Genomic DNA, 27,886 nt, shown 5'->3' on the forward strand with positions numbered 1-27,886 from the left:
CTCTCTCTCTCTCTCTCTCTCTCTCTCTCTCTCTCTCTATCTCTCCCACTCACTCTCTCTTCCTCTCCCACAAACAGATATCAATGTTCGATAAACGAAAATGTAAGAGCGTTCGAGGGAAATAGGCGGTGGGAAATCGATAACCACCGCATGCTCGAGCATTATTTCGAAAGGAACGCGACCCCGACCATCCTGTTGACGACACGCCCTTCCGCGTTCTTTAAAAAAACATGCTTTCCAGTTAAATCAGGACCGTTCACAGAAACATCATTTAGAAAATAATTATCCATTGTCTGGCAAACTAAATCCTCTAACGTAAACAAATTTATATCTCTTGGTCTAAATATAAAAATACTTCTTTTACCCTCTATACATGAATTTTAATTTCGTTGGATTTCTTGAGATCGATATTCAGCGCTGCTGCATCAAATCATCTATTGGGTGACAATTATACGAAGACTAGTGTCAACAGTTAAATCGAATACCATATTTATGGTTGATGATTGCAAGATAAAAATGTTCTGAACCGCGGGAAGCAGCAATAAAGTTAAAGTTAGTTTCATTCCTTACGGATTTACAGAAATATAGCGGGCTACGAAACATAGACGAAGTATGTTTGTACCCGTAAAACGATATGTTTCTAATTAGGTTGGCTTTCACAGAAATCCGCGAGTTATCGATTACAGGTAGACTGCAAGAACGATACACCTTCATTACGCAAGGCCTACCCGAGGCTATTATCGAGGAGACGTTAGATAACCCGCTGTCCGTTGCTTCGAGAACGCAAGATAAGACTGGGACCTGTGACTATCCCAAAGCTACGTAAACCAACTTTCGTGTACTCGGAATAAATCAGCATCGATAGCAGCGAGATAACAGTGTACAGTGATGCTGCTATGCAGCCGGTCATCTTATCAACCAAAAGAATCAAGTACAACGTTAGGAATGAAAATTTGCTACGACAACAACGATCAGACTTACGAAACGTTGCGACAGTAAACGTTACGCAAATCTATTCTGTTTTGTCTGCTAACGAAAAATACTTTACCGTTGTCATCAATTTCAACATTTAGATGTTTCACATATTTGAACACCTTACTCGTACATTTTCGAAAAACGTTCTGCAAACCGCTTGTTACACGGATATTGACAAAAAAATTTGTTGAAAGTTGAAACCCGCGAAACCCTCCTCTACGAGACTGAACTACAATGCGTGTTTCTGATAGAAAATGACTACGGTTCCGAAAACCAGGGTCGACGCAAACCCAGGCACAGTAGTCGACATACACCAATGTTGCCGCAACCTTCGGTCGGAACAGCGAATCTGCATAAAGATCCGCAGTCCGATCATTAGGTGGAGTCGGATCGCGATTTGCGACGATAACGAGTTCCCTGGAGCGCACAGAACGATTAGAATTCACAATGAGGCAACAAAATGCAACCGCAAATAAGTGTAAACAAGTTGGAAGCCGTAGAGAACAATATTTTCGAGTTAGAGCGTTTCCTCATCCGGTAATTGCACATACAACGAAACCAAAAACGCAATCAGTCATGCTCAGTCGTCGTCGTCGTCGTCGTCGTCGTCGTCGTCGTGTGACTCTGTCGCGCACCTGTATAGCGTGCGCGCGCGCGTGGTAACGTTCTGTGTCGTTATCAATGACTATCAGCTGTTACTGCCACTGAAAAAAAGCTGACCAGGTCGCCTAACACTGTCGATGACCTGAAATTCCAACGGGCGAAGTCCTGGCCGCGTAGATTCGCGCATACATACACGTATCTGTACATCTACGTGTACTATCTACGTATACAATGTATACGTATACAGTTCGCTCTACTATTTACTGTCACTCGCACGCGAATGAATGTCCTAGATGTTTCTACACAACGATCGAATTTGTTCGATCGATTCTATTCGCTCTTCGAGTAAACAAAACAGTTCTATGTGATAAAGTCACGCTACTTGAAGGACTTGACCAGTAATATTCCGAAAAAGTTGAAATATTTAATTGTTAATTTTTTTCAACTATGCGACGCAAACGCGCTGTCGGTTTTTCTTCGAGACTAACGAATTTTGAATTTTTTATAAAAACTACGACGTTGGAATCCGTAGAAATTCAAACGGAATTTTACCGTTTGGACAGGCGAACGAATATCTTGTAAATCCCATAAACTGTTTGTTGCGTGACATTTTGCCAATCTATTAACGCCCAGTATCCTATTTCCATCGGCCACTTTTATTCTATTTTTCTTTCTGCAATATCTACACGCGATGCGGATTCAATCGTACGCGGGAAACATGTTCGAACATCTTCTCTAGAGCTCTGAGAAAATTGCCATAACCATGGACGATCTGACGCCTATATTTTTCAATATGTCGTTACTCCCTAAAAACAACTAAATAACTGTAAAAACTCTTAGTACTGTCAGAACCGAGTCAACTTCTAAATTTCAAAGCAGTGCTCGACAAGCAGAATTCGAAGAACGTGAATTTCGAAAACTAGCTTAAATAAAAGTTTGAACTTTTTCTAAATTACTTTTTGAGATTTATTTCCAAGGGCTTAAATCGCGCAGAGAATTTCAGAAGATTTTCGTCTCAATTGTACAGCGTGTCTTAATCTCTTCGATTAAAACGACCCTGAAAATAGGATACACCTTTTTTGCTCCCACTGTACCCTCACGTGCACGCGACGGACAAGTAGACAACTAGACAACGCGCATACACGTCCAGCATTAAAAAATCAATAAATAATGTTGTCGGTTCTCCTCCCAAAGGTGGGAAGAAACGTTCAGTCGACGTCATCTCCGTTTGAAAGTTGGTCACGGAAATCGAAACTGTCGCCAGAGAAATGTACCCGCCGTACACTCGCTCATTCGCTAATTTCCCTTTCGTATCGTCGAACGACACCTTCCTAACACCCGACCAACCACGACGTCGAAAAAGTAAAAAGGTGAGAAGTTAAACTGTCCGACGTTCGTCGATCTGCATAGATTTCGAAGCCTACTCCCCTTTTCGACACTCGAACAACCATTTCACGTATTCTCGCAGTTAATTGGTTTAGTAGGTTGCGAGGACGCGAACAACCCTCGAAAACCATAAACGTGTCAAGTGTAAGAAGGCTGGTTTGCAATCTAGGTTAATCTTAACTTTACGTATGTACGTACATAGCTGTCACGGAAGGAACGTACCCGCAATGTATATCCGTATCTTGATTTGCTCTCCGATAAACACTATGGAACCGATCATACGATCGAGCTTCGAATCTATGGCTGGCGACCTCTGCACGGAAAACACGCGCGAGAACGAGAACACGTTTGAAAAACAGTTCGATCCACAGTTACAGTCGCAACATAGGCAGAAAATGGTACATCCCTCTTAAAAACAATTTTTTAAGTCTACTCTCCCCAGAAGTTATATACGTACCAACTGATCCGAGTAAACAGGGTGGTGGTTACGGTTACGGTTACGGTTACGGTTATGGTTAGGCAGTTGCCAAGAGAATGTACAAGAATACGTTTTTTTGGGTCTGTGGTCGCATCGATTCAATCTCTATCAAGCACGCAACGATCTATCAAACGCGAAAGAGCCATTAGTTGACGTGCCAAACTTTCACGGAAATTCTCAGAGCTTTCCAGGACACGGTGTATTGCAAGAAATAGGTCCCTAGCCAGATGTCGTAAGATCGTGGAAGCTGGAAGGTTACATTTTATCGGGACCATACTATATCATACTGATTGTTACTAACCGTGACTCGTCGATGCGGTTCCGTTCAACGGATGCCCCCGCCGCGCCGGTCAAAGATTTCAGTTGATACGAAAGATCGACGTAAAACGAGAACTATCACTCTGATCACTGACGTGTAGCAAATGGAAAAACCGGTGGAAAACTGTGCACTCGACGAAGTCGAGGTTTTCCCTGCGAGTTTCGAATAGCTAGTCAACCGACCGACACCGCGAGCAGCGACAACGAGCAGTGAGCACTGAGCAGTCGCAGTCGCAGTCGCAGATGATCGCAAAACTTCGGAACCTCTCGGCCGCCGTCGCGGCCTCGGTACGGTAGCCGCCCCGATGGTAGGGATGGACTATCCTCGCGACCGCGACAATGGAAAGCACCAATACGAACGCGCCATTACGAAGATACAATATAAAGACGCGGGAACGCGGTGACACTCGATGCATATATCGAACTTCGATGTGACGGAGGGGACAGAATTCATATGTGCGCCACTGTACTTTATTGTCGATTCCTATTTTTATACCAAAGAGAAATTCATCTTTTAATCGACGTACGGCCTGCCAAAGACTGTACGAGACGTTGCTGTCGCACGAGCGAACAACATGAGTTATTAAAACGTACGATTCCTGAAAACATTCGAAACAACTTTTTCTTTAGTAAACATGATCTTCGCGGTAAACTATTGTAGTTATTAGAACTCGGAAACTGTCGTCGAGTCAGAGCTTAAATTTATACCGCGATAGCGGTAGCTACGAGTTGCGTTTCTCCGATGAACAAACGAGTTGTCGTGAATCTGTGAGACCATCTTGTAAATTATAATCTGTTCCCGCTTACTTTGAAATTACAACATACGAGTGGAATGAATCAGCTAACGTTTCTTTCAAAGAACAGCTTGCAAACAAGTTCGTGCATGACGTGAGAATAGATATATGTATTTCTTCTCACACGCACCGATCGGAAGATGGTCCGCGGTTTGCGTGACTACAATGACGCACGCATGACTCATGAGATGCGGAAATACATTAAAATATCGATCGTCTCACCTGTTCAATAAGTTCGCATGATTCTTGATGGTTCCGCTACAACATGAACAATTGTTCCCTCGATTGTCGACAATCAGCGAAGAACGCAGATAATTTGAGAACCACGGCCTATTTCAGTTTCAGTTGAGATTCGAACGGAACACAATAAAACCACGTGACTTTTCCAGGAACAAGTTGAAGAATGGGATTCTTAAAAAATATTGAATTTCATTCGTCTTTTAGATTTTTCACAAGCATTGCTGTATTAACGAAGACAACGATGGCAATGACGATTATAAGTACAACAGCGTAAGAATGGAGAAATAATTAGCAGGCATTTCCTCGGATTTAGTCTGCGTAGATACGGTCCTGCCCGGAACAAAATCGACCAATGAGAACTGACCAGAAGCGCCACCATTATTATCGTGTCGAAAGGTATGTGATCTCGAATAGGGTAGATAATAAAGATTTCGTCGTTTCTTCTAACCTGCCCCGCACCATCTATCGATCGACAATCGAGTTCAGTTATCAATAAGTAGGCAGAAACTTTTGGTTCGATTTAGAATTGTTGCAGCGCCTCATGCAGATTTTCAAATGCGAAGGAATTATACAGCGGAACGGATATTTCTGATCGTGTCGAGCAATTATTCATTGGTGAAAAGAACGCGAGGTTGTCACGAAACGTGTACAACGGTCGAGAAGGTCTGCCGAAACAACCGAGCTACGTGTGCGATTAATACGATAAGATTCAGTTACACTCGTGCCAAAAGTAAACGATTCTGGATCATTTTGATACGTCCATGTCAAATAATACATCATTTTATTATCAGCAGCTTGAAACATCATGCTTCTAGATAGGTTGCACACAGTGTCCTGCTCTTGTTTATCTTACCACAGAATGTAATGTGATTTGTAAAACAGCAGTACGTGTACATAAAAAATGTACTGTATCATACTCGTAAAAGATTTATTCAGACAGTGAGATTGTTCTTCCTTGTTTGACATTTTTCTGTCACTTTTGTAACAGTAAGTATGCTACGCAAAATAGATTTTTTACAGGAAATGAAGAAACTAGAAATGACTGTGACATAGAAGAAAAGAATGAGGAAGTATCTGTCAGATCAGACGTAAACACGCCTAACCGGGTTTGGCAGGGGACACGGCTTAAACAGAAGTGCAAGTTCGCCAAGTATATGGTCGAGAAGCTCGAACGAGGGAACAGGAATACGGGAACAATAACGATCCCGGTACATTTTTAAGAACACGCAGTACGTGCTTTAGGTGAAACGATAGCTAGAACGAAGCAGAAAATCGATACAACAATTTTACCGCAATGTAGTACTTTGCGCACGTTTCGTATCTGAACGGAGAATTTCGGTAGAAATAAATCAAAATAAGCAATGCGTTTACTTACCAATAAAAGTCAATCTCGTTTCATATATCGGCAATACACTGTCGCAGTCAAAGTGTGGTATTTCTCGTGGACACCGCAGCTATCTCGGATGATCAACACGGTGGAACAGCTGCTGCTGGTCTTCTGACAACCGGAAATCAAGGAACGGTCGCATCGTTCCTTGAAAACGGCGGGAAAGCTTAAATGTGAATAGAACGAGCTTGCGTAAATATTTACAAATTTTCAAATTTAATCTAAAAATTGGAAGTAATAAGTACATTTTCGAAATGGAACATCGTTGTGAATCGTGAGTTATGTAACAGACACACTTAACCAAAGAAACATCTTGTCAAACATGAAATGTATAAACAGGTGCACGTATAAGCAATATCGATTTTATCGAACAGAAATTCAAATATTTTACATTACGTGATTTAACTTTGCTTAGTCTGATATTAATTACAGACAAAAACGCATTAATATCGACTTTGTTATTATGTCATTAATACATTTTTTTTTTTGGTACGTATAAATGCACCGAAACAATATCGCATGGTAATGTTTCATTGCAACAATAAACAAAATATTTTGAATTACGCATATTAATAGTTCGGGGACCCTACGTGTTTCTTCTTTTATACGTATACGGTAAGGTTGTAAAAACTATAATATTTATACATATGTGCTGATGTTAACTTCGTTATTATATTGACCGATATTATATTGTACCAAAGTCTGTACTATTATCTCTTAACGTGCATAAGTTTATTAAACTATGTTATACAATTTATCTTATCGGTGTGAATAAAAAAAAAAAACGTTTTTGTATGGGTACGTAAGCATCGTGACGTTGCGAGCCATGTATGGAAATCACAAACATAGTTTTTTTTAACGCGGGCGATTACCCCTTTTTACCCAATCTTTCATTTCTATTTTAAGACGTTGAAATTATACGATTAATTCATTCTGCGACGATCTATGGCCGACTTCACGAACATGCTACGAATTTTCTCGTTCGTGCTGTTTACCAATTACACATAAAGGTGCCAGAGATTGATTAGCATCTTTGATTGAGCGATACAAAGAAGTAGCTATACATATAAAGGATTGAGGGAAGAGTCAGCTGCTGCGTCAGTGGAAGTCAAATCAAGACCAAGACAGCAACGTGCATTCGGAAAGATGGCAGGCTTTCTGAAATGCGTAGCGCGCTTTCTATTTTTGTTTCTCCTGAATTCGATCCTCGTATCTTGTGGCCCCGGAAACAAGCCAGTGCAAAATGTACCGGAACCATTAATTCGAAGTGCCTTGAATTCATTGAACGAGGATTCTCCGACGCATCATACGTACAAGGGCGGTAACCTGATTAGTGCGCAAAAATTGGTATGTACATTCTATAATTTATTTCATAAATAAATCCTTATGGTTATTGTAAACTTTCGTTTAATTTGTAAAACAAATAATGTGTATTGCCGTGCACACATATGCAAGGTATGGTATCTGATATTGCTGTTCAAATTTATACCATTAATATTATTCGTAACGAGAAATAATAGGTTCATTATTTAACAAATTGATTAGTATCCTTTTTAGAAAATTTCATAACAATAGATAATGGTAGAACGTTTGTATCAAGTGACACACACTATGTATGCTATATATATGTACATATCATTAACTATATCATTATCTATCATCTATACATCTTCTAATTTTCAGGATGAATCACCATACGTAATATACAGACTCACGTTTGATTTGACTCCTGTGTGCAAGGAATCTTTGGAGCCTTGTCCACGAGAGGCATGTACTATTGAGGTGAAACAACACGAGCAAGGTGGCATAAATGTCTTGCGAGAGTCCATCCAATGTATGTACCTGTATCCCCAATTGCCACAGGATGAGCCATCTCATGCACAAGTGCAAGAAGTTCAAGAGCACGAGATTATTGAAAGTTTGGACAAGCAAATTACTACCAATCAAAGCGTAGAACTAGACCATGAGATTCAAAAAACTGGAGATCATAATGAGAAACCGTTTATTGCTATGAGAGCTTCCACTCCAAACTATTGTCCAGGATGTCCTTACGAACTCAATCCAAATTTGCCTGGTCTGGTTGCTTTTGGAGAGCAGGCAGCTAAGTCATTAGATGAATTTGTACAGAATGATTACAAGCACAAAGTAATTGATATTATTAAAGTAACTCGTGCTGTTCCACCATCCTCCAACGTAATTCAGTACCGTATTTTGTTACGTATCGGAGAATCTGATTGTCTGAAAAATGCGATAGAACAATCCGAATGTTCTGTACAAGTAAGTCTTCCTGTTAAGACGTGTTTGGTAACGTTTGAGGAGCAGCCTTGGGAGCAGCTTAGTCGTAGAATAACGAAAAATAATTGCACTCTGAGCAACAGTATAGACAATGACAGTAATATTAATCCCTATTCAACGTTAGGTGTTGAATCTCTTGTAACACTTCTTCCAAAAAAACAAGAAGTTGATCCTGAAAAGTCAGAAGCATTGGAAAACTTGAAAAATATTCTTGATAATTATACTAATGTCGCGACTGCCAAAGTAGAAGAACAACAGCAACCAGAAGTAACAGAGCATCCCATGGTAAAGATTTCACTGAACAAGAGCGACGACAATACGAAACCTCCGGGGTTTGAAGACAAGGTGAAAGACTTTAATGAATTTTTGAAGGACTTTGATTTGCCCACAAGGGAAGCAAAATCGAACCCAGAGACAAATAGAGAAGAAGTTAGAGAAGAAGTTATCATACCAAAGAAAGTATCTGCAAATCCTACTGTAAATGAATCGGAAACATTCCACAGGAATAGGAGAACACTTCTTGGAGCATCAAAGAAGGCAGACGTCAACGATCCAGAAATACAAGAAGCTGCAGACAAGGGTTTGAAAAAACTCTCAGAAGGCTATCAAGGTGCAAATGAGCCTATTATAACCGAGATTGTAGAAGCTTCAAAGCAAATAGTATCTGGAACGTTGTATAAAATAAAAGCTAAAGTTGGTTCAAGCACTTGTCTGAAAGGTACCAAAGACAACTGTCAATTGCAAGAAGGAAGTGAAATCCAGGAATGTTTGTTCTCTATATGGTCTCAACCATGGATAGATAACGGGTCTCCCGAAATTAAAATTAATTGCAATTTACACAACCAAAAGAAACGGTCAGTTCATGATGGAGATGAATTTCTAATCTCCAATGAAAGAATCAAAAGAAAATCTGGTATACCAGGTGCACCACACAACGCAGATATTAACGACCCAGAAATACAGGAGGCTGCAAACAAAGGTTTAAAGAAATTGTCAGAAGGCTATCAAGGCACAAACGAACCAATCATAGTAGAAATAGTTGAAGCTTCGAAGCAAACAGTATCTGGAACACTATATAAAATAAGGGCGAAAGTAGGTTCAAGCACTTGCCTGAAGGGAGTCAAAGACAATTGTCAATTGAAAGAAGGAAGCGAAATCCAAGAATGTTTGTTCTCTGTCTGGTCTCAACCATGGGTGGACAAAGGATCTGCAGAGATTACCACCAATTGCAATTTACACAGCCAGAAAAAACGATCAGTTCATGATGGAGGTGAATTTCTAATCTCCAATGAAAGAATCAAAAGAAAATCTGGCATACCAGGTGCACCGCAGAACGCGGATATTAACGACCCAGAAATACAGGAGGCTGCAAACAAAGGCTTAAAGAAATTATCAGAAGGCTATCAAGGCACAAACGAACTAATCATAATAGAAATACTTGAAGCTTCGAAGCAAACAGTATCTGGAACACTATATAAAATAAGGGCGAAAGTAGGTCCAAGCACTTGCCTGAAGGGAGTCAAAGACAATTGTCAAGTGCAAGAAGGAAGCGGAATCCAGGAATGTTTGTTCTCTGTCTGGTCTCGACCATGGATAGACACTGGGTCTCCGGAAATTACCATAGATTGTAATGTGCGCAACCAACAAGAGAAGGGAAGAACGAAAAGAAAGTCTGATGTTGTCGGAGCGCCAAATAGTATAGACGTCAACGATCCCGAAATAAAAAATCTCGCTAATAAAGGACTGCAGAAATTTTCCGAAAATTCCGAAGGCACTAACGAACCTATGATAGTAGATATTGTGGAGGCTTCTCAACGAGTAGTGCCAGGATTATTATATAACATCAAAGTTAAATTGGGTACTAGCACTTGTCCTCGTGGCGTCAAAACTCAATGCCAATTAAAGGAAGACAGTGATATCAAGGAATGCCTGTTCACGATATTGTTCCAGCCATGGAAAGATAAGGAGTCTCCGCGCATCAGCATCAACTGCGACCTAAAAAATCGTGAAAAGCGAACGTTGCGTGGAGTCGACTATAATAAAAAAATGTTAGAAATTGCCGAGGAAACTGCTGAGGACATTAAGGAGCAATACATGTTTGAGAAGTTTTTGAAAGAATACAACAAGACCTACAGCTTGATCGAGGAGAAGCAATCTCGTTTTGAAATTTTCAAAAGAAATCTAAAGCTGATAGAGGAGTTACGGGACGCCGAGCAGGGCACAGCTAAGTATGGGATCACAATGTTTGCAGACTTGACACCGAAGGAATTCAAAGCCAAGTATTTGGGTTACCGGCCCGATCTGAGACACGAAAACGCGATACCATTATCCGAGGCGAAGATACCGGACATCAATTTGCCAGCGAAATTTGATTGGCGTGACCGTAACGTGGTAACACCTGTCAAAAATCAAGGTGCGTGTGGATCTTGCTGGGCATTTTCCGTGACCGGTAATGTGGAAAGTCAATACGCAATCAATCATGGAAAGCTGTTGTCATTGTCCGAACAGGAATTGGTAGATTGCGATAGATATGACGCAGGATGCGAAGGTGGGGAAATGGAGAACGCTTATAGGACCATAGAGCAATTAGGCGGTCTCGAATTGGAAACAGATTATCCGTACGATGCTAGAAACGAAAAGTGTGTATACAACAGTAGCAAAGCTATCGTGAAAGTTGTCGATGCTCGAAACATTTCGTCAAATGAAACGGACATGGCCAAGTGGCTAGTCAAAAACGGGCCAATTTCTATTGCCATTAATGCTAATGCTATGCAATTTTACATCGGCGGGGTTTCGCATCCGTTCCGATTTATGTGCAGCCCGAACGATTTGGATCACGGCGTTCTAATAGTGGGATATGGTAAAAGCGGTAAGCGATGAGTACTTTGAACTTCAGATAATTCGCTATCCGAGAAGTCCTAGTTCTTTTTACTATTTCGTACAATACATACTGACTTCAAATGTAAATCGAAATCTATTTTTAATGAAATTCATTCGTTTTATATATGAGCGAAAGTAGTTTTTGATTCAACTCTTTGTTTGCAAATCTTTAGAATTTAATGATAATTTATTAAACAACATTTGCCTTGTTTTACTCACTTCAAAGAAATTTTGTACAGCAGTTCATGGATGATCATCACATCACACCAACCCGTGAACGCGTTACTACTTACTGTAGGAATGAAGATAGGTCTCCATAGATGATCTTTTTCTTTTTTTCCAGTGTATCCTATCTTCCACAAAAAAGAGTTACCGTATTGGATTATAAAGAATAGCTGGGGCAGCCGATGGGGTGAACAAGGATACTATAGAGTGTACAGAGGCGATGGTACCTGTGGATTGAATCTCCAGGCATCAACGGCACTAGTAGCATGATAAAAGAAGCATCATTTGATGCTGATCGTCTCTCTGATGAAACCTAACTTATCTTAAATGAAATTATTTTTTTTTACTAACTCGATACGCATGTGGTATAAATATTATCGTTTAGAATGCGAGGAAACGTTTACAGATGTTCCGTTATCGCAACTCGACATTGTAATAAATAAGAATTGGAAGTGCGCACAGAACTTCCACTGTTGCAATTACATAGAAGTTTAGCAATGCTTTCGTAATAAAAAAATGGATACTTGTTACAAATACTTTCTATTTCCTCTTACTCTCCTCTCATAAACAGAATCACAAGAACCAGTTATTCTACGAACATGATGTTAGAAGACATTAACTATTTATCAGCACATAATAAGAAGTAAAACGTTGTTCATAAATTTAAAATTATATTCTTTCGACAGTCACAAATATATTACCTTAACTTTTTTTGAAGTAATACAAACAGTACATTATTACGATGAAAATTGATTTGCGTACTTTCAAAGTTTCATTTATTGTAAATTATAAAAATTCACATACGCAAACAATGTATTTTAATGTGTGTGACCTACATCTCGGGTCATTTTTCGGAGGAAAATTTGAACTCCGGAAAGAAACTCATGATTGCAACGTAAAATGTGACATGCATATCCGTAACTCAGAATTTAATTTGTACCAACAATCTATCCCTCTATAACTGATTGCGTTATAGCACAAACTCAGTCGCTGTTCCTAAATTTGCTCCTTTATAAAAATTGTATCGACAAACGTTTAACAATATTTAACCCGTGAATATGTCATAAAGTACGCTTACGTGAGTTTCCTAGTGTACTCGAATAATCTACTCTCCCCATTTATATAGATATATTTTCTAAGAAGTTGTTCGAAGCGATACGTATTAACGCACATTAGAATCTAATGGTAATCGTGAACTAAATACGCGCGTAAAGGAGAATGCTTGTTACAAATCAAAGGCCAAAATTTGAGAATTACTGTATCCTTGTCGAGAAAATAACACAACCGTCACGGAATAAAACACCTAAGCGTCATTGTATCGTGTGAATTCAATACAGATACAAAACATTATTTCCCTTTCTCGTTTCATAGTACGTACTCTGATAGTATTGAACGTAGTTTACTTCACTCGTCGTATTGTTATGGCATTCTTTCCTCTTTTTTTGTCTGCTACATGTTATCGTGTCGCAATCGTAATAGTATGTTTGTCAATAGTCGTAAATCCACTGATACTGCTACATTATACTTAGACATACGTTTACGACAGAAATTCATGCAAAGAATTTGTTGGTAGTATCGAAAGGAGGCTTCGGTATCGACGTATAGCGTGTGTTAGGATTCGTGTCAGGTCACTGATGTGTCATTTGAAACTTCAAAGAATTTCGTTTCCCTTCCTTTCCGTTCGTCTTTCGGACGATAGAAATGCAAGGATAATAAAATGTACAATAGACACGGTAACATATTGAAAGCTGGTACAGATAAAACATCGGATGTATTACACTAATAATAATTGTAGGATCCCCACTGATTGTAAGGTCCGTACGCTTGGGGACCACCTTGTCCGTATTGCCAATTATAATTGGCGTAGTTCGGGTCCGACGGGGGTGGATACTGTTGATAGCCTTGCTGGTAGCCACCTTGACCACCGTACTGACTGCTCTGGAACTGCTGTTGCGACTGATAAGGACCGCTTGGTCCACTGCTATATTGATAAGACGACTGTGAACTGACGGAAGGCGGGGGCGGTATACTCGATTGGTCTCCAGTTTTAACTTTCTTTGGTGGAGAAGTATCTCTGCGAAATTATAGTTATTAGATGAGTTACAAAAATAAGTATTACAAAAATATTAATCAAGGTAGGTAACTCGTGATGCTCACGCTTTCGTGTCGTCGCTTTTCGTCTTTTTTCGCTCCTTTGCCTGTTTAATGCACTTCTGGAATTGTTCGTGTGCCTTCAACACTTGCCGAATGTCCGGACTGAAATCTTCGAGGAATTCTACTTTGCGTTGTGCGAAGAGCACTCGTTGCTCGAGGTCGGCGTGCTCGCGTTCTATGAACATGTCCATATATCCTACAATCTCTTGCGTGTCGACGGGGGTCCTCTGCATTCCCAAATCGATCAATTGCAAGTAAAGTCTCGGATTGTCCTTGTCTTTCTCTGTGGCCTTTAATAATACTTTAATCGCTTTGTCCACGTCATTTTTCACTTTACACAGAAACCGTGCGTATTTCACCGCGATGTTGTTCGCAATCGTTCTGTTCTTACTGTTGCTAATATAATTTTCATATAATGTACAAGCTTTGTCCAAGTCCGCCCGCCTACGCTCCAAGTTTATTCTACGGTACGCTACTTGCAACATATTGGGTAGCACATTGTCGATATTCTCCAATATATTCGCAGCTTTCTCGAAGTTACCCTGACCCTCTTCGAAAGTCGCCCATTGCAAATGCAGATTTGGCTTTTTCGGATGATGCACCATGCACGCTCTGGAATATACGTCCCTTATCTTCTCCACGTTGTCGCCCTTTAACGATTCTAAGTAACGAACAAACTGCAAACAAATAAAGATATGCATAAATTTGCCGAAATTAATTACAACTTAAAAAAAGAGAAAATCAATTCACCCGCATCCAGAATTCATCGTAAAGAGCACATGCTATTAAACATCTCTCGAACAAGATGATTATCCGATTCTGATCTTTCTGCTCAATCTCAAAGTCCAAATACTCTTTCCAATTTTTTAATTGACATCGCTCTAGAGGTTTCACGTGGAAATACGGTCTTTTAATCTGTTGATAAGAATCGACAATTAATATTCGAACCGTTATATGTAATCGATTGCGTCCATACTATACTTACACCTTCCTCAAAGGACCACCTAGCAGCAACGGCATTGATATTAGCCTTGTGCATTTTACGTCTACTACTGATTATTTTCTCTCTAATAGCACGAGTCTCTTCATCAGTTGGCGGAAGTTCATGAGGCGGAGGTTCTTCGCCGGGTGGTGCATCATCTGTTGCTGAGGTAGTGCTATTGTCATCGGATTTCAACAGTGCCTTGACCTCAGCACGCAGCGCAAGGAAATCATCAACGCTTAAAATACGATTCGGTAAATTTGAGGAAACGAATTCTTGAAATGCGTCGAAGTGAGAGATATAGCCAAGCGTGGGTGTGCATAGCAACCTATCATACAGGGCTGTTACTCTACTAAGTCGTTTGCCTTCGAGCTCCCACTTTATGTAGCTTTCCCAAAGACGATCAGATCTGGAGACAAAAAAGAAAAGAAAACAGTCACATATTTCTTGTAAATAGAAGAAGAAGAAGAAGAAGAAGTAGAAGAATTCGTACCTAAACTCAAGACCACATGCTTGAATAGCTCTTTCATATTGTTCACGAAGCTTTTCTTCATCCTTTTCGTAGACAGTTTTGCAGTGGTTGATGTAATGCAGCCAAAGGTCGACACTGAGCGAAATTGCTTTCAAACCTTGGTCGAATACCTGTGGTAACGATTTGCAATCACATTTAGAACAGTTTACAACTGATTGGGCTGGTGGCGGGTAGACTTATACCTATTTCTTTTTTTTTTAGCTTTCGTTAAGCATTACGGTTTTTTTTAGCAACGTATACTCACGTATCGTACGCGTACTGTAAATAAAAGTATTTAATTAACACAGAGATTGCAGAGCATTGTGCATTCACCTTAAAGTCAAGGAGTGTTCCGATCTGGGTGCCTCTGTGTCTTCCGCCACTTTTTCTTGCTCCCTCTCTGGCACGTTCACGTCCTAAGTCTTTGTTTCTGACTTTGATTTAACACCCAACCCAATCTTACTTACATTAAGTAAGGTATACCGCATCTTATGCTTAAGTTACAATACTTTCTGTAGTAAGCTATGTGTACAAATGCTTACAGTAAATATTACACACACATAATTTTCTTGCACGATAAAATGTATCGCTATAAATTGAAACAACTAGCCTTCGCTTGACTTACGTATTTGTATGTAGAATATCGGTATAAACGGTATTATGTAAAACAGTAATGTTCGCAATAATATTTGTAGATATCGCAGAATAATTAAGTAACTAGCTATTTGGTAAACGGAGAGAGTCGTATAGGTGCCGCAAGACGTGCTAGGCTGTTGGAAGGGAAAACCATATTTACGTGCGTGCACACTGCCCACGCGTCTTCCTAACTCGAGCTATTTTCATTAGATTGCGTTAATTAAATGATATTATAATGAAAGGTAGCCTAATAACTGTGGTAAACGAGTCGACTCACCCTTTGGACATTTTCCGGGTTGCCCTTCTTCTTCTCGTAATCAGCAAACTTTCTCCAGTAACCGTAGCAATAAGGATAACGCTCCAAAAATTTTGTATAAGCTTCGCGGGCTGCTTCCGCATCATTCTGAAAGCAATAATACACTGTTACAAATTTGTTGCTGTTACGAGAAGAGTTCTGTAACTAATTCCAAGCTTTGCTACTTACTTCTTGATCAACGTACTGGAGAAGATATGTCCAGCCCGTAAAATCAGAGGGATCTTCGTTAACAGCTTTCCAATACTTTTCCAGCTCGGGTAAAGTCTTTTTCTTTGGTGATGCTGGTTTAGTTTCTTGCTTAAGGTCTCCCGCATCCGTCTCGGTTGCGAGCGCCACCTTTTTTGCCGGTGTCTCATCGTTATTTTCAGATGTCGGTGAACTAGGATCATACTCTCCTTCGGCATTCAACTTACGTTTACCTGCGAAATGAAAATAATGCATTAATTAAAACATTCTCGGTCTCGAACATGAGTTACCGTTTTATCGTACTTACTTCCACCTTCGACTTTGTTTTTCTTTTCCGGAGTTTTGCTCATTGCCTTTAATCCGCTCTTCTTTTTCTTCTCGCTGTCCGGCGGCAATTCGTCCTCCGAGACCGACTCTGTTTCTCCCAAGTCTGCGGGAGCTGCTGCTGGTAATTCTTCGTCAGACACTGCCTCCGTCTCAGGCTCCTATACATTCAAAATCATAACTGTAATGAATTGTCCGCCTTCGTACGTTATTCAAGATGTTTATTGCAATAGACCTTTGCTGCAGCTTCGGTTGGCAACTCATCCTCAGATACAGCTTCCGTATCTGGTTCCGTCTTCTTTATAGCACTCTGAGGTGAACATTCTGCACTGGTGTCGATCACCTCAGCGATCTCCGACATTTCCGTTGTCTCTATTCGGTCGGGCAACGTTTCAGTAACGTCCTCTATTACTTCTGTTACTTCATGTTGAGAATCGTCCACTTCCATCACTTCAATCCCAGGATCCTCGGTTAGAACGTTCTCGGGCTCGATTTCCTCTGACTCCAAAATCTCAGTGACTTGTGTTATGTGTTCCCCGTCGTCGGTTATAACCTCTTGGAAGTCTATTAAGACACGTTGATTTGTGTCATCGTTACTTGTATCTTGTCCCTCCATATCTATTTGTTCCTGATCATTTAACATGTCCACCTTGTCCATACTGCCCTCTTCTATGATCATGTGATCTGACACCACAGTAGCATGGTCCTGACAAAAAATGATGCCGTCAAATTATTTGATACAGTTTGAGTTGTTTCTAAAACAGTTTGTGTATCACTTACAATTTGCGATTCGGATGTTTCCGAATCAGGTACATTTTCTTGATCTTCCTCGATTTGCATGCTTTGATTCATATTAATTTCATGGACAGCTGTATCAGTTGAATCATCTAGCTCCAATTGCAACATAGATGATTCGTCCTCGTGGTGTTGTTGGATTATGTCACTGAATCTCTGTACTCCATTCTCTGGAATGCTTTCCATAATAACTTCACCTTGGAACACAGGTTCCTCCTCCTAAAAACATTGCAACAATAGATTATTTTTATTCGATATATTGCCAATCAGAAGTTCGATAACTAGAAAATACTATCTACAGCATCGTCGTCGGGCTTACGCACTTCGACCTCCTCAATTTCCTGGACTTTTTTGGGCGAACGTGTTGCTCTCGCCAACAGTTTCTTTACGGGCGATTTCTTCGCCACGACGGCCGTTTTACGGGTACGGCCTGATCTCGTGCGTCGCACTGAACAATGGATCAAACATGAAATTGAACATGAGATTGAATCGCTTATCTTGCGACCGGAATATTTACACGTTACACGCGTGTACAAGACGCCATTCATTTTAATGGCGGGTCGCAGGCCTTCGACGAACCGCCGGGTGCGTCATCACCATTTTGACGATGTTCGTACGACCACACCATTAAAAGGAATGCAAGACATAATGGTAAAACGTCGAATACAGTTTCTTTAGAAATGATCATCTCCTTACCGGGTTCAATTAAAGCAATCTCGGTCTCGTCACCACTCGCAGACGACATCTTGCTCTCGCAGCAATCTCTGGAATGTAAAACGCAGAACCAAAGGAGAAAATGGCGGCGACGAACTGCAAGGACCCTCTGTGCGACACTCTTTTGTACTAACACGACGAATAAATTGCCGAAACCGGTTTATCATCGATTGATAAATACTTCGTTGCAGAGCAGTTGCCGTTTCTTCTATTTCCTATGTATTTTCATGGAATTCAGATGTATTTTACTGAAATTTTTTAAATAACCGGTTGTACCACCAATAGATGTATGTACGTATGTATGTATATATGTATGCACATATCTGTCATTATTCAGGTATTGTCTTTGTTACGGAACCCGCGCAATTTAATCAGCTTTATCGACTGTTTTTTTTTCCCACCAAGATTAAGAATAATTTTTCCCGAAAGCAAAGCCCACGCAATTAGATACGAAATTCAGTTGTCTTTCTCCACTCTAGGGAAATGTATTCAGTGTGTACGTAAGACACGGAACATGAAATACATTCTGCGTTTGTAAGTGCAAATTATCTATTACATATATTTAGTAACATTAATGTTTTTGGTTATATTTGAATTACATTCACTTAAACGAAGGATAGCGATTAGCACTGTTTATTGCATCTCTGTTTTATACAGATTCAACTTTGTACAATTGGTTTTATTCGTAGCACGTATATGTAACGATAACATAATTATTCTAATACGTATAACTGTATGCTATCTGTGCATTACTGTAGATATAGATTTGCATTTAACCTTGATGTTCACATTACATACATACATGATTAGGCCATAGCCTAGTGCATACATAATTATAAATGTGTATAGGTGATATCAAATTTTGGAAATCATAAAAAAAGGGAGCATCAAAATATACGTATGTGTGAGGGAATCACGGTGAAGAGCGCATGTGCATGGGATAATCTATCATTCTGTGAGTATACACTTATACAAGTCGAGGTGCATCCGAATCCAAACTTCTTTTCTATGTATATATTATCGAGTACATGATTTTGTAAAACGTCGCATGTCAATGTCCATAAACCGATGTTATTATACATTAATGATTCGAGTTAAACGCGAATCAAAACAAGCGATGCTAAAGACTACGAACAGCTCAATTTCATTCGAAACACGTCGATTCCGAGTATCTCGGAATTCCGAGTCTTCTTGTTCTTTCCTCTCGTCTTCCTCAAAGAAAAAGATCCTTACGAAAAGCACGTCGATCATTTTTCGAACGAACGGTTCGTTGAGATTCGACAAGAATTTATAAAGGAAACGATAGAAGAAAATGGTGTAAGACGGGTTGATAATCGTTTCTCTCTCCTAATGTTCTCGCAATGTTGGGACTAGCGCTGTATCATTTAGCCTGAATTAGTTTTCGACGATAACAATAAAATAACAAGAGTGATTTGTGCAACACACATATTGAAAAACTCGCGACAGGAGATGTCTTACAGCGATGGCGGGCGTCCAATCCGTAAGTTCGGCACCAAATCGCCGAAAAAGCTTTGTGTGACCAAGAATGAAAATAACGACAAAACCACGACCACAATCAATTGTAATAGTCATCACCACAATCATTGCCATCACACTCGTCGGTCTCTCGAAACCCCTCAACCGTCGGTACACAAACGTAATCTCTACATTGTTTCTTTCCCCTTGATACTGCTTTTCAACGTTATGAGAACGCTTCTCTATCAATTATTTGTGGTGTTTAAGTATTTGTACACATCCACGTCTCAACTGATCCAACGAAGACAAACCTCTAAACAAAGCTGCCAATTGGAGATCGTGGTTGGTCAGAAGTCTGCAGATATTTTAAATAATAGTCGGACTAATTCTGGGCAAACCGAGTCAGAGGGAATGTCGCAAATGCCCAGGAGATCTATGGGTCCTGGACCCGGGGATCCTTTATTAGCGAAACAAAAGCATCATCACCGTAGAGCTTTTGAATTCATTAGTAAAGCACTGAAAATCGATGAGGATAATGAAGGTATTATATTTATAATTTGTATTTTTTAGTCTCATTGAATTTACTAACAGGAAATAATTTCTCTCAGGACAAAAGGAAATGGCAATTGAACTGTATAAAAAAGGTATTGGAGAATTGGAGAAAGGAATTGCCGTGGAATGCACAGGTGGCCGTGGAGAAGTGTGGGAACATGCTCAAAGATTGCATGATAAAATGCGAACTAACTTAGCAATGGCAAAGGACAGACTCGACTTCCTTGGTTTGTAGATTTATACCATTGATAAGCATCACATTCCTCGAGCTGGTCCAGTTTTTTACCTAACAACATGCACATCTTGTACTTAATATTATGAACACAAAGTTCCTTTTATTATAGTACCTTAACGTTAGATCGAATTCTGGTAACAGCTTCAGGAATAATACACGATTAATGTATTTAGCATGCCCATGTGTTAATTGTTTATAATGTTTACGCGTATGGGTGTGCGAGCGTGTGTGTCTACGTGTGAACGTATATGTGCGTGTACGCATGCGCGCGTTATTACCTTTTCTTTGACAATTTTTGATTTTTGGCACATTATATTCTTTCATAAGCGGTGCAAATATTAATGTACAAACTAGTAGCCAGACTTCATATAGCAGCATTTCTAATAGCTGTACGCCCGCCCGCGCGCGCGCGCGCTCATTTCCATACTTTAATACTAGTCGAATAGTTTGAAAATTTCTGAACAAAAGTTGACGAAACTTCTGAGTTCGATTCAGTACTTAGCTATGTAGCCTACTGCAGCATGGCAGAGAATGTTTTTCCTTTTTGTAGTGAGTGTGTGTGAGCTGAAAAACATGGATATCTCCAATGAGTGTCACGGTCCTGGAAATAAAGCGGACACCGAACATCCAGGAAAGAATCTGAGGGCTCGTCGCAATTTACACACACTACAAACAACTCGATCTTCTTTAAATACAAATCATACAAAAAATACAAACAGTACACAAACAGTGAATATAGGGCCGAATACATGTACCCAAATTCCCAAGTTAAGGCCACGCTCACCAAAAAACTATTGTGCCCATTCTGAAGGTACTGTTTGTCTGAAGTTCTGGGCTTACATGAAAACTTTTCTTGTAAATCTATTAGCGTAATATTTGTACTAGTCGCTTCTTTAAAAGTGTTATTTCTAATCCATTGTCACTATACGCATTTGTACCATTTTTTAATGTAGTTTAGCGGTAAACGTAGAAATGTTGTTATAACGATTGCTAAATTTATAGTAGTTTTGCTCTTATTTGCATAGCATAGTATTTATTCGGATCAAGTTTTTGATAAGTTCTAATCATTTCTCCGAAACTGAAAAATGTATGCATACGAGGCAAGGGTGATATTGTATCTAGAAGTGGAAGATTAGTCCTTTGCACGACGATTTGCTTTTTATAAAAACAAACTTCTGTTTGGAAAGTTTCTTTAAAGATACATTGATAACTTCACATTAAACATTTTATTTTATATTATGGTACACAAAGTTGTCTGCAATTAACCCTTTGCGGCCGGTGTCCCCGTAGCGGAGACATTCTTAAATCGTCGTTGAAATCGATGTTCCTGCTGCGGAAATCTTCGGAAAATGCAACAATGACAAAACGCTATAGTTCTCTATGGTTCGTGATCAGTTTCAACAAGTTTTCTGTGTTTAAATGTCCATATATTGGACTTTAAATTCTGTATGCAAAAAGTAACTGCGAAACGCTAGATTTGCTCTGACCTGCTGATACTTCCAAGAGCGAAATCTGCTGGCTGCAAAGGATTAAGACACATTTACTGTTTAGAAAATAATACAAGCGTTCAGTCTTGTACATGTTTTTAATGTTGTGTGGAATTCTTTAACATGATTACACATATACATTCTTAACGTTCCTTATACTGATACACTTGTGAAATATCAACGGTGTTTGCTCTTTACACAGTCACATATAAATTGTTAAAAGCAATTCAGATCATTTTTTCATTAACTTTGATTACATTTTAACATGTAGTATTCTCTGAGTTTTAACACGTTTGTTTTGTATTTTATTCTTTGCAATAGTTCTCCACGTTAGACTTGTTTCAAATTTTTTCTGCATACTGATAGTGAATATTGTTCTGTAATTCGCATTTTCTGCATTCCGCTAATTCTGTCGTATTGTTATAGCATCTGGAAGAAAGTTATCTGTCCCTGGGAAAAGAGTCGGTACAGCCATAAGCAAGAGCCAAACCTTACCGAGAAGCATGGGAAGGTCACCGCCGGTACAATCTTGTCATCGAGTCATGCCGGTGAAACCAACATCCACACCACCCTCTGTCAAAAGACAATTATCAGTACCTGGAAATGGTTCGCCTATAAGAAGACCAGGCACGCCTACTGCAACAAATAGTAATAGAGGAACGCCTACTAGAAAAGCACCTATTTTAAAGGGTGTAGATCCAAAACTTGCACAAGTTATTATCGATGAAATCTTAGAAGGAGGTGCAGCTGTGCATTGGGAAGACATAGCTGGCCAAGAGGTTTGGTCGCAGTAAATTTACATAGTTCATTGTACAGAGTGTCTTCAGTCTTCTAAATGTCGAATAATTATTTCAAGTATGATATATTCGTTATCTTCTAGACGGCGAAGCAAGCTTTACAGGAAATGGTGATTCTACCCTCGTTAAGACCGGAATTATTCACCGGTCTAAGAACACCAGCCAGGGGACTCCTATTATTTGGTCCACCGGGCAATGGGAAGACGTTACTGGCCCGTGCTGTGGCTACTCAGTGCAACGCTACCTTTTTCTCAATATCTGCTGCTAGTCTGACGTCAAAATACGTTGGCGAAGGGGAAAAATTAGTGAGAGCTCTCTTTGCTATAGCAAGAGAACTACAGCCATCTGTGATTTTTATCGACGAAGTGGATTCACTATTAAGCGAGCGCAAAGATAACGAGCACGAGGCCTCGAGGTAGGTTTCACATGTAACTAAAATGTTAAGATCACAATTCAAGCATTCATTTCATCGATAATTATTGTTCAGGCGGTTGAAAACGGAATTTTTAGTCGAGTTTGACGGGTTACCATGTAATCCAGAGGAAAGGGTGCTTGTTATGGCTGCTACGAATAGACCCCAAGAACTAGATGAAGCTGCTTTAAGAAGATTTACGAAAAGAGTGTACGTCACGCTGCCTGATCTACGGACTAGAATCATATTATTGAAACGACTTCTAGCTAAGCACAACGATCCGCTGACGCCGGAAGAACTGAACGATATGGCAATCTTAACCGAAGGGTATTCTGGTAGTGATCTGACTGGCTTGGCAAAAGATGCTGCGCTTGGTCCTATCAGAGGTGAGGTCTTAAATAGAGTTCTCATATCCTTTTACTGCACGTAACTGAGACTGAATGGATAATAGAGTTTCGGCCAAACAGTCTAACTCTCGAACATAATTAACATTATCAAGAAAAAAATTGGACTAATGGTCCCGCGTTTCCTTAAAAACTATAGATGGTAGAGAAAAGGAGGTTTACTGTTGAAAGTTGAAGAGTCCAAATACTTATTAGTGTTTTTGTTCACATAATATGATCTATTGATATTGTACAGAGCTTAATCCAGATCAAGTGAAGGAGCTGGACCTAAATTCGGTGCGAAACATCACGATGCAGGACTTTCGTGATTCGCTAAAAAGAATTCGCAGATCGGTGTCTCCTGCTAGCTTGGCCGCCTACGAGAAATGGAGTTTGGAGTACGGTGATGTAAGTCTATGACTGTTGAGGAACCGCTGTAATAGCGTAACACTTAATGATAAATTCGGGTATCGATCAGTCCAAGGAGAGACAGAGACACAACTATAAACGACAAGTTATATACAAAAGTAACTTTCTGCGATATTAATTATTACAAAGTGTAAATATACATCGGCTTCGAACATTTTTGAAGTTCATTTACAAAATGGCAACATCTATTATGTATAGAGGAGAAAGCAAGCGTTACGATAAGTGAAACACTCTTGGTATGCGTGTTTTTTAAATCGTATATTGCGGCTACGAAGCTGTAATATTAAACAGCTTTATACTACACGCATTAGATGCGCGCGCGCGCGCTTGTGTGTGTAATACATTCCATACTCCATCCAGTAATCAGGAATAGATAGAATTAAGTATCACACGCGACAGCGCAGATATTAGAATTCCAATACATATAATATCATTGTATTGGTTCTCGTACAGCTATAATTCTTTTACGTCTCTTTACACTGTAGAAAAAGATATAATTTCTTATATAGTTTCGGATTATGTAGTTCTCTCTCATTAACTAACTATTATTTCGTGTAATCGATAACTAGTAATTTTCAAAGATAGTTGGCCCGACATTCGAATGCCGCGACATTGTGACAACGCAAAGAAGGTACAATCTTAAAAAATGCACTTTTATTACCAAAAAGAGAGACAATTGTATGTAAATATATCTCATTACTAATCGAGCACAATTAAATTGAAAAGAAAACAATATCGGTAGGAAAGCTGCAATTTTGCACATGGAACCTGCACACGTCCAATCAGATAATAAAAAAGCAATTATTGTAATTGGGAACGCGTGGATTAGTCGACTGTATAGTTATTGGATGCACATGGAAGAAATTAATAAAACTGCGAAAGTATCTTGTACAAGAGAATGTTGAACAGATTTGGCATGCAATCAAAAGTGTTAATCTTGTTATGTTTTACGACATCTTAAAATACTTAGTTGATAGTTATTAAAATAAGAGAAACGGCGTAGGTAAAAAGTCTCTTAGCAAAGGTGGTATGAGGATGGTCATCAAAATTATCAGGATTTATGAGACAACGAACTGGAGATATACTTGAATCGTGTGAAATTGAGAATATTTATAAGTACATATTATTGATAAAGAGGAGAAAAGAAAGAAATACTGTTAATAATAAATGTATATGGTATCAAGAACAAAAAATGAACTCGTGTATGTATATATACATACGAGTCCATTTTTACAGATGTTTTTTGATATTCACCTATTGCTTCAAATGCTCAAATAAACAAATGGTGATTGTGCTTTTACGATATAATCAATAATTTAAAGAAATAAAAATTGTACGTGTATTCGAACACAGTATTGATAAGCTTCAATGTTGGTGTGACTTTGTTTCACGTTTAAAATTCATTTAAAAAGTAGTCCTTCTTGGACATTGACGTACACTTGTTTGCGAGAAGCATGAAATCGGTAATTTCCTCGGGTAGTGATTTTTAAATGATCTATCACCTCGATGAGATTGATGCAACGAGTTCATAAAGCTTCTCCGGTGTGATTGACAGAGATAAACATTAATTTATAAATACAGTTAGAGAATCGTGTAATATACACGTGGCACGTATTGAAGTTTCGCTGTTTTCTTCCATTTAATATGTCTTGCCACGCAAACAAAAAGTACAGAATCTACCTGTTTCATTGTTAGATTTTCCCTGTGATTTGTAATTGATAATAGAATGTTAAAAAACATCGTAGTTGTAAAATGTAATTTGCAGCACAAAGTGCACATTTATTATTATTGTCTTCTAAGAATGCAAGGAACATAGAACTGATGATATAAACAATGCCAAATAAGTTTGCTGTAGCAGTAAGATCCGAGAATATGTTAAGTTTGGTAAATGCATTGCTCATTTATGGATTATTACTTATTTGATTAATGAATTTAAACACTCAACGTTAAATTAATACGACACCGTTTTTGTTCAAAGAGTGCAGTGCCATGCACATTTAATTGCATTATATACAATTATTACTTATATTGTATCTGCACTAATATTGTATCTGTGTTATGTAAAGTTGCGTTGCATGTTGAAACACTTTATTCTATATGCTTAAGTAGAGTAATGGCGTTAATCGAATCTTTTCGATGATCTTGCACATCGGACTGTTATCAGTATGAGTATAACATTATATATACATATGGATAACTATTTACATCCCTGGCCTTCCATATTTAAAAACACGCTCAGCCTCGATTAAGTTATTTTGCTACTTTTATAACAACTCGTAAAAGGAAGACCTGGTAATAATAATAATAATTATTATAATAATGATACGAACATTAATGCCGTTTAAATTTTTAAAAAACTTGTAAAACATGAGTGGATTGTTGGAAAATGTTTGCACGTATATTTATATTCAGTTTCTAATCCATATAGCCGCAACTTCCGTTCGCCTAGCTAACAGCAAAGCAGTGAATCGCGAACACTTAAAAATCATTTTTTAAACGATATCTACAGGTTCTTCATTTTATTCTCTACGTTGAAATATCTTCGTTATTTTTATTGATATCAAAAAATGTACCACAACACAAATTTGTTTACTTCAAAGAATATTAGAATTTATATTTTCTTTTCTCTCAAGCTTTTTTTTCGAGTATTGGAGGTCATGGCTATTTTTTGCATATTAATCCTTGTTTTTTAAAGGACGTAGTGTTACAGATCGTTGAATTCGTTTTGATAAACACCATACGTTCTAAAAAATAAGGATTAATGTGCAAAAAATAGCGGCGACCATCAAATATGTTGAGAAAAAAAAAACATAAACCATAATATTCCTAGCTTTGAACTAAACAAACCTGTCCTGGCACTTTTTTTATATATTAGCAAACATAACGAAGATATCTCAATGTGCTGGATAAAATAAACAACCTGTATATATAATATATATCTTTCTCTGCAATGAATTCTATTTTAGCTGAGAATGCCAAAGTTGAATTTTCAAACAGTATTATAGACTGCTTAAAAATGAATTACGTAAAACGAGAGATAGATATTAGCAGATCGCAAATAAAATGTTTTGTTGAGTAAATCTTTTCTTTAATATATTGTATATCGGAAGTGTTGTTCGTTCGATAGGAAAAAAAGGAATATACATCCATATTTAATTAATATCGAATATATACTCATTGACAACCTTGCGATTAAATAGTAATCTAAAAATGTAATCCAATAGTTTTACATTTACTACTGTACAGAAATACAAAAGTATCCTATTTAATATTTTTCCGCTGGTATGATCGAGATCGAGGAACGCATGTTTCGTATGTATCATAATAAGGTGTATAGTACAAATTGTTCTAGCGCATCTAATTTTTTAAGGGAACCATTTGCTGTGGTACCCTAAAGAAAAACTCAGTTTGATTATGTCACAAGGTTGGTGCATTATTATCTCGTAACGTCTTGGTTATAAATGTTAAAAGGTTGTACTTCTAGTTAAACATCTATTATATATATACTTTTTTGGCAATACTTTTTTTTGTACTGGATCAATGCAACACTGCATATTTCTCCTCTTTAAAATTATGCGTTTTATATTTTAAAAAATATTCTGTTGCTCTTAAAACGTTGCTATGATTGTACTTAGCACTAAATTATTATGCTATGTTAGATAATCTGAATATTGTCTTCTCTACGTCAGTCATCCAGTCGTAAATATTTTAAATGTTCGACGAAATAATTTGTTAATGAAAAATATTGGCATTAGTTGAACTGAATGATTACCATTAACATTATTATAAAAGTATGTCGGCTGTAAAATAAAATTACCTTGTATGTACTTAAAAAACTTGTTATATTACTTGTTTTCTTTTTTTCTTACAGTTTTCTTTTTAACCAGTTATAAGCGAAGGTACTACGCCACTTATA

General features: G+C 38.6%; 4 protein-coding genes across 14 annotated transcripts in view; 2 read left to right on the plus strand and 2 right to left on the minus strand.

Moving 5' to 3' along the window:
- Snap25 (Synaptosomal-associated protein 25kDa) overlaps positions 1-6,299 on the minus strand; it is a 47,026-nt gene extending 40,727 nt beyond the window's left edge. For 2 of the 4 annotated variants that reach the window (XM_078179072.1, XM_078179071.1), the window contains exon 1: positions 3,744-3,989. The gene's annotated coding sequence lies outside the window, so the exon portion shown is untranslated. Of the gene's footprint in view, positions 1-3,743; positions 3,992-6,169 lie in introns of those variants that run through there. The other 2 variants (XM_078179073.1, XM_078179074.1) reach the window with 2 other exon arrangements.
- Positions 6,300-7,097: 798 nt separating this feature from the next.
- LOC144469127 (uncharacterized) lies at positions 7,098-12,117 on the plus strand. Its single transcript, XM_078179057.1, has 3 exons — positions 7,098-7,528; positions 7,865-11,345; positions 11,700-12,117. Exons 1-3 carry the CDS (start codon positions 7,328-7,330, stop codon positions 11,849-11,851), a joined length of 3,834 nt encoding a protein of 1,277 aa, XP_078035183.1. The 5' UTR covers positions 7,098-7,327; the 3' UTR covers positions 11,852-12,117.
- On the minus strand, positions 12,103-18,366 carry Prp39 (pre-mRNA processing factor 39). 2 transcript variants are annotated; one of them, XM_078179059.1, is made up of 12 exons: positions 18,182-18,366; positions 17,809-17,933; positions 17,471-17,704; positions 16,926-17,396; positions 16,674-16,851; positions 16,349-16,599; positions 16,142-16,267; positions 15,211-15,359; positions 14,721-15,126; positions 14,486-14,650; positions 13,739-14,412; positions 12,103-13,655 (listed from the first exon to the last, which is right to left on the minus strand). In XM_078179059.1, the coding sequence occupies exons 1-12, from the start codon at positions 18,228-18,230 to the stop codon at positions 13,361-13,363; spliced, it is 3,123 nt and encodes a 1,040-aa protein (XP_078035185.1). In that variant the 5' UTR covers positions 18,231-18,366; the 3' UTR covers positions 12,103-13,360. The 2 variants fall into 2 exon arrangements, with proteins under 2 accessions (XP_078035185.1, XP_078035184.1); XM_078179058.1 differs by having other exon boundaries at positions 17,785-17,933.
- On the plus strand, positions 18,357-27,830 carry Spas (spastin). 7 transcript variants are annotated; one of them, XM_078179062.1, is made up of 9 exons: positions 18,357-18,490; positions 18,679-18,733; positions 19,049-20,216; positions 20,284-20,454; positions 21,013-21,273; positions 22,376-22,728; positions 22,830-23,161; positions 23,234-23,544; positions 23,798-27,830. In XM_078179062.1, exons 3-9 carry the CDS (start codon positions 19,670-19,672, stop codon positions 23,959-23,961), a joined length of 2,139 nt encoding a protein of 712 aa, XP_078035188.1. In that variant the 5' UTR covers positions 18,357-18,490; positions 18,679-18,733; positions 19,049-19,669; the 3' UTR covers positions 23,962-27,830. The 7 variants fall into 7 exon arrangements, with proteins under 7 accessions (XP_078035188.1, XP_078035193.1, XP_078035191.1 ...); XM_078179067.1 differs by having other exon boundaries at positions 19,943-20,216; positions 23,798-27,829; XM_078179065.1 differs by lacking the exon at positions 18,357-18,490 and having other exon boundaries at positions 18,600-18,733; positions 19,049-19,154; positions 19,943-20,216; positions 23,798-27,829.
- The last annotated feature ends 56 nt before the right edge of the window (positions 27,831-27,886 follow it).

Source organism: Augochlora pura, chromosome 4 (assembly GCF_028453695.1).
Source record: "Augochlora pura isolate Apur16 chromosome 4, APUR_v2.2.1, whole genome shotgun sequence".
NCBI lineage: Eukaryota > Metazoa > Arthropoda > Insecta > Hymenoptera > Halictidae > Augochlora > Augochlora pura.